Genomic DNA, 12304 nt, shown 5'->3' with positions numbered 1-12304 from the left:
TGCAAACTTTTAAACTTTTGGTGTGCGCATGAATTAGACCCAAAAGTTAGGGAGGCATTTGAAATTTTTTCTTGAACAATGTAGTCTTGCACAAAATCGATACACTTCACCCTCAACTTTTTTTTAATAAATCTAAAAAATACTTAATTTTTTTAATATTATTTTTATAGCTTTAACATGTGTCATGTTCACTAAAACATAATATTTTTTAATTATTTTCTAGACGATTATAATGATTCACTTGAGTATCAGCTAATTCACCTGAATCGTTGGCCCATCGATACAGTGCCGCCTTTCGATACTGACAACATTGGTTTAAAACCCTAAACCCTCTCCCCCCCTTTCTATCTCTCACTGGCCGAGGAAGGAGGAGGCATAGTCATAAGGGGGAGGAAGATGGAAGAAGAGGGGAGAAGAGGGGCGTGATAACAAGGAAGAAAAAAAAAGGGGAAGAAATTATAGAAGAGAGGAGGAGAGGAAAAGAAGAATCGAAAAGAAAATCAGAAGAAGAACAGAGGGGAGCAGTAGGGCGAGAGAAAACAGGGTAAAGAAGAAGAGAAGAGAGAAGAAACAGAGGAGAGAGGAGGAGAAGAAGAAGAAGGGGAGGGAAAAGAATTTAGAGGGGGGCAAAGGAAGGGAAGACAGATAAAAAGAAAAGGAGAAGAGGAAGAAACAGAAATACTAAACATGCTAAATGTGATTTTTGGGCTTTCTTAAGCATATTTTTTTTTCAAATCTGACGCCATAATGCGTTTGGCATAGTTGATCATGACAATTGAATTATCTGTTTTTTATAATATATATATGTATAATTTACAAGGCATTTGAATATCAACGTTTCAAAACTTATAAAAACCTACCCATAGAGGGTGTTTTAACCTGCCACTCGGATAAAGGGGTTAGTACCTTCTCCTAAATGTGCCATGTTAAACCCTATTACAGGTGAACATCTAAATTTGATCTTTATTAAAAATAAATTCAACTATATTTGTTACAGATAGGGCTGTCAACGGATCGGGTTTGATTAGGACCCAGGTGGAATCAGACTTGAACCAGATTTTTTTTGGGTATGGTATTGGGTTCATACCTGGGTTTAATCTAGTCTACTATAAGAGAAATCATACCCAGACCTTATAAGAACTACATGAACCAGACCTGGACCATACCCGGTAAAATAATATTTTTTTATCATTTTTATATTAAAAATTTGCAGGTTTTAATCGAAACTCATGTGGATCCTGGGTCTGGTATACAATTTCACAAACTATACCCGGGTCCATGTATTAATCGGACCTTCAGGTTTGGACTCAGACCTTAATCGGGTTTTCTTATTTGCCACCTTACCTGGACCTTATAGGGTTTGGTCCAAGTAAACCAGGCCCGTTGACACCCCTAGTTACAGATGGACCCACATCGTTGTCAGAAGTACTCCTACCTTCTGCATTTCCAAAAGGATGAGGTTGGCACGTTTCATTTTAGATGACGAGGGGATCCTAATTCATAGAAATTGAATTCTTTGGTTTCATTGGGGAATGTGATTCCGTGGATTTCACTGCCGTGGAAATGAAATCGGACCTCCTCCTCACGGGAACTGTTTTCGTGGAAAACCCACCTACAGCAAAAATACAGGTTTCTGTTGTATGTGTTGTCACTGTTGGCCCCAAAAAAATGCACGCCCGTCGATGCGTTTCTGCGGAAAATAATCCACCTTCGGTAACAGACGAACACACCCTAAACCAAACTCCTTAATTCCAAACACACTAATTTGAAGCATTTGAACAATGTTTTACTCAACATTCCAAACGCATGTTGATCTTTTAAAAAGCCAAAAAAGACTGAAAAATCCAAAAGGAAACCAAGGGTAATCTTCCATTACAACAACATTTAATTTTAACTGAGTACCTTTAGTTTTTTTTTGAAGAAGAAGATTACCTATCTTCTTTAAATACCAAAAATTGCTTCCATCTAGGTTTGTTATGTTAAACTAAATAAGTAATTCAGTAATGTCATAATTATTTAATTCATTGTTGAAAAATTGAGAGTTTACTGGATGGATCTGACGGTAAGTGTGGATTTGGCTGTTCCATGATTCTCATCAAAATGCTGAGCCTTTTTTTCTGAGTGGTTTAATAAAATGTATCTGTACTTAGAATAAAGTATAAAATATGGGTCCTGGTTTGAAAATTTTCTCTTTATTTGTTTCCCTAAGGATGGTAGTGGACCTAGGAAAAACTGCCCCCTGACCCGCCTGGCCTCGTCCCGGAGATGAAGGGCATGAAACGGAGATAAAAGCGGGGATGAAGGTTAAAATTCATTCCCGTGCAGGGATGGACTTATGCTTTCCCCCCTCCCAGGCCTATCCCCGTCTCGATCTCCGCCTTGCCCCGCCCTGTCCCATCTCATCCCCAATCCTAATAAAAGATTACAATAGACCGAGGAGAAATGAGGCATCGCACCGCCCCGCCTCGCTCCCATTTGGACCGGGGATGGAGGTTCGGATTTTGAGATGGGGCAAGGGTGGAGACCTTGTCCTCCGGCCCCGCCCCAGTCCATTGTCATCCCTAACTGCACCACTTTTGGCTTCAACGATGCTGAACTCACCTAAAGTTTGGCAATAAAGCTTTGACTCCCCTTGGTCAGACCGACCATCCAGCCGGATAAGGACGACGGACGCCTTACCCACGAACCAACCTTCACACCAATCGACGACCTGTAAGTACTAAGTCAGATGGACCCACCTGCACTCAGCTTCTTCCCAAGTCCAAACATAAAACTTTCCACCCGACTTTGACCCAATGGCCCTTCAAGAAAGCTCACGCGCCACGTCACCATATTGTCATTTTCTGGCACTTATACTTCTGGATAATAACTCACACAAGCAGCCAAAAATAACAAAGAAAAGAAAACCCCCCCTTTGTCTTGATATATAATTTTCATGATAGTTATATTGTGTGTTTATTTGCTTACGGGAGCTAAAAGTTTAAGAAGTATTTTGAAAATGAAAAAAAAAAATCTGTGGATATATAAATGAAGCACCCCAGTCAGTGGTGTTATCATTTATCGACACGGTCGATCATCACAATCTCTCTCTCTCATGGAGATGATGAGAAGAGAGTGCAGAAAGAAGGTGGCGGTGGTCATTCTCGCCTGAGCGATCTCTGAGCTCTTTCAGATCCGGCCGGACGGATGGGGAATTGCGCGTGGAGGGCGTTTTCGAAGCCGGGCGGGTGCGAGGCCGCACGGGTGGTGACGTCGACGGGAGGTATCATGGAGTTGCGCGGCCCGGTGACCGCCGAGCGCATCACCAACGAGTTTCCGGGCCACGGCATCTTCCGCCGTTGCCTCTCCTCCCAACCTCTTCTTCACAACGAGCCACTCCTCGGCGGCCACCTCTACTACCTCCTCCCCCTCGACCACCGGAGGGGGAAGGAGGATGAGGCCGACGCCGCTCCGGCCAACGCCACCACCACCTCCGCCGCGACGCCCTACCGCATGTCGTTCGACGGCCACGTGTTCTGGAGGTGGTGGAGGGGCGGGCCGGGAGGTGGCGTGCCGCTGTGCCAGAAGGCGACATCGGGCGTGTGGAAGGTGAGGCTGGTGATCAGCCCGGAGCGGCTGAGCCGGATCCTGGCGGAGGAGTCGCACACTCAGGCTCTCATCGAGAGCGTCCGCACAGTAGCCAAGTGCGAAGGCGGACGCCCTCCTCCTCCGTTCTCCAATTCCGACGAGCGGAGCTCCTCCAGCAGCCGGAGGATCGACCTCTAATGGTGGCCGGGCTTTCGCCGTATTCTGATGCGTCCCCATCTTCTTCTTCAATTCCTTTCATCTTCTCATTGCCTTTGTCTGCTACACCGGTGGCGGTGGCGGTGGTGGTGGTGGTGTACCGGTGATGGTGTACCGGTGATGGTGATATGGCTTCTGCGGATCGGTAGTACTGTTAACTATTTATTATTTGTAATTGAAGATCACGAGATGCAATAGTGCTGAAACAGAGCTGCCGCGTTTCCCCACATTCTTATCGTTTTTTTATCTTTTCTTTCGATTTCACGAATCTCGTTCTCGGTGAAACGCCGACGAGGAAACACCTCGGCAGTCGGCAGCCAATAAATTAAAAATTCTGTTTTTATCTGGAAAATCTCGGGTAAATATCGGCACAAATAAAATCTTGGAATAGTAAAGGGTATGTAAATTTTATAAATAATTATAGCAAATATAAAATATATTTAGATCTTCTAAAGTACTTAAAATTAAAAAAAGGAGATATTTTGGAAATAACTCTTTTTGTGCATCAAAATATCGCCGATATTAAAAGAGGTTTCGGGGACTTGCTCGAGGTGGCCGTACGCCTCTCTGGTCTGACTCTAGTCTGGTCTCAGCCCCTCGCTACGGTTTTGGAGATCCGGTCAGTCAAAAGTAGGCCCGTGAGGGCTCCAGCCAGGATCCCCGGTGACTTTACCGACATTGGGACGTGTGCTTGTTTGGATCGAATCATCGAGGTGTACGTGTTGTTGATCCTGCTGGATACGGTTAAATGGATCTGGCTTTTGAACCGGACTTCGATCGGTTGCAAGCCCACCGACCAGGTCTCATCTAACTGAGTGTTTAATCTATTGGGATCGTTAAGAAAACCAGTGAATGAGTGGGATCTCCTATTGGATTCGGGTTTCGAAGCCTTGTGCTAGATCCAAATTTGTAATCAAAATATCTGTGGTATGATGGTACAAGGGTAACTAGGATTGGAACGGTTTTAAGAATAATTTTCTTAGCGTGGGGGGTAAAGAAAACGGTGGATCAGTGGTCCAGATCCATATCCATCTCTGACTTGGGCACCATAAAGTCCAGATCCAGTTAGAGAGTAAGACCCCAAAAAGCATGCCAAACCTATTATATAATTTTAAGTAAAAAATAAAATTGTTGGAGTTAAACCCAATTTTGACCCGAACTCAATCATGTCATACCCGATGGAATGGATCCAAATATATTCAAAACTCCAACCCGTTTGCAGTTTGCAACCCTATGATAAATACTCAGGTGTGACCAGAGTGGGTTGGGTGCCTGAAAAAAAAACACAGGTGAAACTTCACTGTGTATTATACCAGTCGCATTGGATTAAAACATGAACAATATTCGGGTCCCAATCTTATTCCCATGCTAAGAAATTTAGGTACAGGTCCGGCTAGATAAGCCGGACAGGTCCAACCCATTTTCAGCCCTAGAGCTAACCAAAATTATTCGTATGTGCAACTGGATCAATATGCAAGCTGATCGATGGTGATGTGGATCTTAATTATCTGAGTCAGGAACCGAGCTAACCAAGCTGGACAGTAGTCGGGCCTGGTTTTCTTTGCATGTAATTTCGACGTTATCTCTCTTGGAATCCCAGCCAATCGACTTATTAAACAATGGTACGGGGCCATGTATTTTTGGATCTTATCCAGTTTGGTGATAATCCACCTCTCAAGTCCAGATCCATTAGCTTATTTACATCATTGTTGCTCGTTTTCCTTACCGTTTTTGTTTCTTTTATTGTTTTGAAAAAGAAAAAATACAATAAACTATGTTCAAAAAATTAAATTATTATGCTCATTTTGGATAACTTTAAATTTTCTAAGGACTAGTTTAGATATCTTTTGTCATAAAAAACAGAAGTTCAAAAAAATTCAAAGTAATTTTTATAATAAAAAACCACTTAAAAAGAAAAAATAAACAAACAACTAAGACAGAAGTCATCATGCAATCAATCCACTGCAGCTTGATTGCAAAAGAAGCGGTTGAGAATGTATTTCTCAGGAAACTTCATTCCACACCGATCATTGGCTTTTTAGAAAGGCCAATGTTTCTGAACTGGAGAAGCAACAAAATCCAACTATCCAATTTAGCAAAATTTTTGTGACAGTCTCTGCAAGAGAAAGACCCCACAACAGAAACTGGCGACTTAACTCATTGGCGCTATGCTATAAGTTTGCGCGGGCCTTTGTTGAATTGAGTTTTTCTTTGCTTCTTCCTCTTCTTAGGTTGCTTCTGGTTCGCTTTTTAGGTCGCTTTCGAAACCATTTTTGATTCGCTTTTAAGTGGTTTGCTTTCTAAAATTTTGAAAATGCCTTGTTTTCTATATTTCTAGCTTCCTCTGGCAACTTTGACTCTGCCGACACAACTCTTCCACTTTGAAACAGCCGCTATAGAGTACAAGGGGAGTCTTCAAAGGTTGTCAATATGATGGGACTTTTATGTTGGAAGTGAGGATGCGATCAATGACTTTCACATAATCTTCCAGCGGCTTATGAGCCGAGATTGACGGGCCCTTCCTGTAGGAATGAATTCGTACTGCACTACTTGTAGTGTGCTAGCAGATTGATGAGTGAGAGGTCAAAAATGATCCAAAGAAACTAAAAACATGGCTGCTGCTTACGTGGGATAATTTTTTTTTTTGTTTTTTTTTCTCATTCCAAACATGAATATTTCTTTTCTCATATTAAGTTTATGGAACTACAGAGCATTCGGTTTAACTTGTGTTCTACCTTCCTTGGAAGAATATCTAGAACCATCTCCTTCATGCAGTTGAAAAGTTAAAACGTGTACCACTTCAAAGTAACCAAAATGCAGATGTCAGTGACGAAGGCCCATGCACTTTACTGCACTGTTTTTGTGCATTTCTGTAAAAAAAAAAAAAAAACTTAGGTTTCTGGAGCACGTAAAAAGTCCCAAGAGTGAAGCACTGACATTACCATACTTCATTTGTGGAAGTCACCGTAATCAACGTCGTCCTTGCCATAAAATATGCCATGTAGGATCTTTTTTTTTCTATTGGCTTGAGATGGGACCTCCATGGCCATGTAAATATGCCCCAGAAAAATGAAATTGGCGTTCGCATATTGCACGTTGTAAGGTTAATTTCAAACTTCTCAAAGTTTGGTCCTGTCATTAGTTTAGGAGTGATGATTAGGGGTGTCGGATCAGGTTTGACCTGACATGACCCGTACCAAAACCTATAGCCTCAGGGTTTGGTGCTGGGAGACAACATAACACACATTTCCACGAAGCAGGTCTGTTGCTATAGTGGGGTCCGAATGAGTACCACATGTATAAGCACGTGGGGCTCATATTTTCATGTATGTCAGCATCATTTAGCATCGGAGTCCGATGCGGTTGTAAAGACTTAAGTACCCTTTTCTGCTATTCTTGTCATGAAACAATGGTTAAAAAAAGGATAAAAATGTCTTTTATTTAAAAATAAAAAAATGACAGTTCAAGATCTTCCATTTATAAAATTGAAACATTGGTTCGAGAATGATGTCAACTCTTCAAAATTCAAACATTTCATTTTCGCCCTAAGCAATAAACTTTTGCACCATCTGCTGTAACATAAACTCTCTTTGATGACGCACCCTTTGTCGTCATCTGCCACCACCAGACCCTCATTTGCCATCGTCTGCTTTCATCAGAGCACTTTTAACCATTGTCTACTGCTGTCGGAGCACCCTTTGTCATTGTTTGCTATCGTTAGAGCAACTTTTGTCTTCGTTTGTTGTCGTCGGAGCACCTTTTGTCGTTGTCTGCTGCCGTCGGAACATCCTTTGCTATTGTCTGCGTAGTGGCAATATCATTACCACCATCAACTACGTCCACCTTCTGGGTGTTTCTCCTCCACTGTCAGATTATGAAAACTCGTATCGTTTTAGTGAGTTTCGTTTAAGGTTTCGTTATGTAAACAAATCAATTTATAAATCTGAATGTTAAATCTTACAACTGGTTTTACTATTCATGCTAAATAACACCTATTTTCATACTGAAATAAATTGATTTGTACCTATCCACCTTTTGGGCATTGAAAAACAGTTAGCACGATTTGTTCTTATGAAGCAACAACAATTTATATGTTTAAAGCAGTAACGATTTAATGAAATTACCATGATTTATACTTAAGTTTGATAAATCGTACAACAATGTTTACGTATAAAGCCCAAACATTACAATGATATGTACTTATGAAGGTTGTGATTTCTACAACGATTTGTAAGTTTGAAGCAATAATGATTTAATAAAATTACCACGATTTGTACTTAAGTTTGATAAATCGTACAATAATGTTTATGTATCAAGCTCAAACATTACAATGGTATGTACTTATGAAGGTTGTGATTTCTACAACAATTTGTAAGTTTGAAGCAACAACGATTTATACATTTAAAGTAGTAGCGATGTGTATTTATGAAGTTACCTCGATTCGTACTTAAGTTTGCTAAATCTTACAACGATGTTTACTTATGAATCCAAATATCATGATGATTTGTAATGGTGGTGATTGTTTAACAAATGGGATACTTTGTAATATTATATACTTGGGAAGGCAATTGTAACATATAATGATGCGGTTAAATTTATGTGTTGTGTATGTTAGCAATGTCTAAAGCTCGTCAGACAAGAAATCTCTCATCGTTCGATTTCATGAGAGTTACTGAAATGATCCGTCAATCCCATCTATATGAGCGTTATGAAAGGTACCAAAATATAATAGAGATTGAGAATGATAAAAAAATGGACAAAGCGTTGGAATTATATTATGCGGAGGATTATTCATCAGATATTGAGGCTGAAGAGTAAAGGAAACATGGAGAAAAACTAAAGATGGAGAAGAAGAAGAAAGAGGAGAGGGAAAGGCAAAAGAAGAAAGAGAAGGAGTGAGAAAGGCAAATAAAGAATAAGGAGGAGAAGGAATATAAGAAAAGATAATTGAAGAAGAAGAAGGAAGAGGAAGGAGAAGGAAGACGAGAAAGAGAAGGAAAGGCAAAGGAAGGAGAAGAAGGACGAGGAAGATAAGGAAAGAGAAAGGAAAAAGCAGGATGAGGAAGAGAAGGAAAGAGAAATGAAGAAGCAAGAGGAGAAAGAGAAGAAAAGGGAAAGAAAAAAGCAAGATAAGGAAATGAAAAGGAATGAAGAAATTGAAAAGCAGATGAGGGAGCCGAAAGAGCGAAGGAAGGAAGAAGATAGACAAATGATGGAGGGAGGGGATGAAGAGGAGAAAAGTATGACTAAGGTACATAAATTGATCATGTCTGTCATGATTTATTGTGATAGTTAGTACTATGTATAGCGATTAATGTGATATCGATTACTATGTATAGCAATTACTGTGATAGCGATTACTATGGATGATTTACTGTGATAGCGATTACTATGTATAGTGATTATTATGATAGCGATTACTGTGGATGATTTACTGTTATAGGTATGATTATATATAGTGATTACTATGTATAGCGAGTGTACAATGATTATTATTTATAACAATTACTGTGTACAACGATATGTAGAAGTACAAATGATATTAATTTTGATTTGATATGAATAATATGTTATTTTGTATTACAGGAAGGTCACAAGAGAAGCAGAGCACCAGGTGAAAAGCTCAGTGGGCGATATCAGTGGCATGTAGTTATGTCGTGGTATGGACAACTGAGTGAATATCAAAAGGATCAATTATGAAATATGTACTTCGGCGACCTTTTGGACCAGCATTCTTGTGAAATATGCTAGAACACCATGACCCACTCGGTAAATAAGTAGAATAATAAGACAAACACATTCCAGTTTGATTCTTTGGAGATCACCATGACCCTAGAAGATGTGATACGGATTACGGACCTTAAGTGCCATGAAAGTGATGTCCTATTACGAGATTCAAACTATACCACAAGAGACAAGTGCATGACCATTTTAGGAATGTTGATGGAGGACTGGAGGTAATGTATTTCTGGTGAAAGCAATTCTACATCGATGAAAGTTTATTCTTTTCGTAATAAATGGGAAGGTCGGTCCGCTATATGTGCATCTGAAAGAACTAACCAAGAGTTGCACAACTTCCTTCTTTATTTTTTTGGACTTACTTTATTTTCTGATTTGTCTTATTCGAGAATAAGTTACCTGTGACTACAATTCTTGGAAGACTTAGATAAATTCGACAACTATGCATGGGATGTTGCTATTCTCACACACTTGTACAATCAACTTTATCGTGCGAGTAATGATATAAAAATCATCGCAGGATTTTGACCATTTGTCTAGGTAATTGTTTATTACATATTTTATAGTTGTAGACTAAGATAGATGAAGGTTATAGTCTTATTAATATATATGATTTTGTAGGCCTGGTTATGGGAGCATATTATCACCTTGCGTCCTCAGTGTGGCCCTACGATTTGTGGTTTTTCAAAGATCGACCGGTGGGCTAAAATAAATGTAAAGCAAGATAATGCTAAGTTCATTTTAGATGGTCTGCAATTAAATGAGGTAAATGGTTTAAAATCGTTTACAATCGTTTACAACTGTGTCAGCATTTATCATTCATTAATATAAATCGTTGAAATGTTTAGCATTCTTAAGTAATCATCGCTGCAGGATTTTCACTTCGTTAGTACAAATCGTTCTAATGTTTAACATTCTTAAGTAATGATCATTGCAAGATTTTATATTCCTTAGTACAAATCATTATCGCTTTAGCATTTAACTTTTATTAGTGTAAATTGTTGTAATCATTAGCATTCTTAAGTAATGATCGTTGCAGGATTTTATATTTCTTAGTACAAATCGTTATCACGTGTAAATCGTTAGCTTTCTTAACTAATGATCATTGCAAGATTATTTCTTCGTTAGTACAAAGCATTATCGTTTTAGCATTTAACATTCGTTATTGTAAATCGTTGTAATATGTAACATTCATTAGTGTAAATCATTTTAATACAAAGCTCTCATTAGTAACAATCGTAATATATTTAGCACTCGTTATTATAAATTATTTTAATATTTAACATTCATTATCATGAATAATTATGTCTATACCTAAACCATAATCTCCAATGTACAATTTGTGTGGAGACCGTATGGAGATGGGGAGGATGAAGACCAAGTGATTATTGCTCAGGCTGTGAGACTGTTTGACTGTTTGACTGTTTAGCAATTATGAAGCCGAGTTGCAGCATGGTAGTCGAGTTTTTCTATAAGTTGGCTTGGGACAGTCTACCCCAAAGCAACCTCTAGAAGTGAGTAGGAAGATGAAAAATGATGGGGCTAGGAACGTGAATTGGCAATAACGCTTCAGAGAACAATTGGATAGCTGAAACAAAGGAGGTGTTCGTCCCATAGCGTATGATTATAAAGAATGAATATATGACCCTAACTATTTTTAAAAATATTGGGAACCCATGCGTCGAAATCTGAAGATTGAGAGTAAGCAACGTGAAAATGTTGAGAATTCATGTGTCCCTCCTGTTCTCCATCATGTCGTCTCCCAATAATGAAAACACATCCATCGTGTTCCTTCGACTACAACAACGATTCTCTCAGTTGAAGTACACGATAAGGAGTGAACACAACTCACAAAAAAAGAAGGTAGTCTCCACCATAAGGTTTGAGATGTTGGAGAGGGAGAATAAGGAGTTACGAAAGCAAGTGAGAAATTTGGGGAGACAAATGCAGTCACAATATGATACACTGGTAGAGATGAGGACCAGTGTTTATAATAAGATCGAGGGAACCAAGAGGCCACCGAGCAAAGAGAGTCCACTAAGAAAAAGAAAGAGACGGTTTCTATGTCATAGTCTATCTGAGTCGTCAAGTGCCACTGAATAAACATTATATGATTTTTTTATCTCAATATGTATTTGTTGTAATTCTATAATTCTTTATTGTAATTCTATAATTCCTTTTTGTAAAGTGACATTCTATAAATGTATAATTTTTTTTTAATAAGCGTAACACACAAGTGCCATTGAATAAATCATTGTAATGTTCGACCTTCATAAAAGAAATCGAAGAAGCGTTTAGCGTTGTGTACTGCACAAATTATGAATTGCTTTTACGAGTTGTCTTCATATCGCAATTTATACAAATATTGATAAAAGGCTAAAATGATTTGTATGTATAAAGACTACGTACTATCGCGATTTGCTTGATGTCGATTGTCTTGCAACTAGTTCTATAAGAGATCACAAATTATTTTTTATAGAAGGTGTTCCATCACGATCTGTACAGCCATCCCACCAAAACCCATCAAATAATCGAACCAAATCCGTTTGAATATCCTATTGCAATTTGCCTTTACAAGCTTTGTCTAAGCGAACGATACGTTCCATCATGATTTATACAATGACTAATTCATAAATGGTAGAAAAAAAAATAAACAAATCGACACGATGTTTAGACTTAATAAAGAACAAATTGAGTTAACTTCAATGATACAGACGTCATTGTGTAAATCGCTCTGGGATAATATCTGGTATAACGAATCAGATACAATATATGTACAAGT

The 12304-nt window shown here is 39.0% G+C and overlaps 1 protein-coding gene across 1 annotated transcript; it reads left to right on the top strand.

The window, feature by feature from the left end:
- The first annotated feature begins 3186 nt into the window (after positions 1-3186).
- LOC149828351 (uncharacterized) lies at positions 3187-3765 on the top strand. Its single transcript, XM_090018161.1, has one exon. The coding sequence runs from the start codon at positions 3187-3189 to the stop codon at positions 3763-3765; it is 579 nt and encodes a 192-aa protein (XP_089874287.1).
- The last annotated feature ends 8539 nt before the right edge of the window (positions 3766-12304 follow it).

The sequence above is a fragment of the Nuphar pumila genome, chromosome 9 (assembly GCF_984573655.1).
Source record: "Nuphar pumila chromosome 9, dmNupPumi1.hap1.1, whole genome shotgun sequence".
NCBI lineage: Eukaryota > Viridiplantae > Streptophyta > Magnoliopsida > Nymphaeales > Nymphaeaceae > Nuphar > Nuphar pumila.
This window is presented reverse-complemented; position numbering and strand designations above follow the sequence as displayed.

Excerpts from the sequence above, each read along its gene's own strand:
- LOC149828351 (XM_090018161.1), top strand. The coding sequence starts at position 3,187 with ATGGGGAATTGCGCGTGGAGGGCGTTTTCGAAGCCGGGCGGGTGCGAG.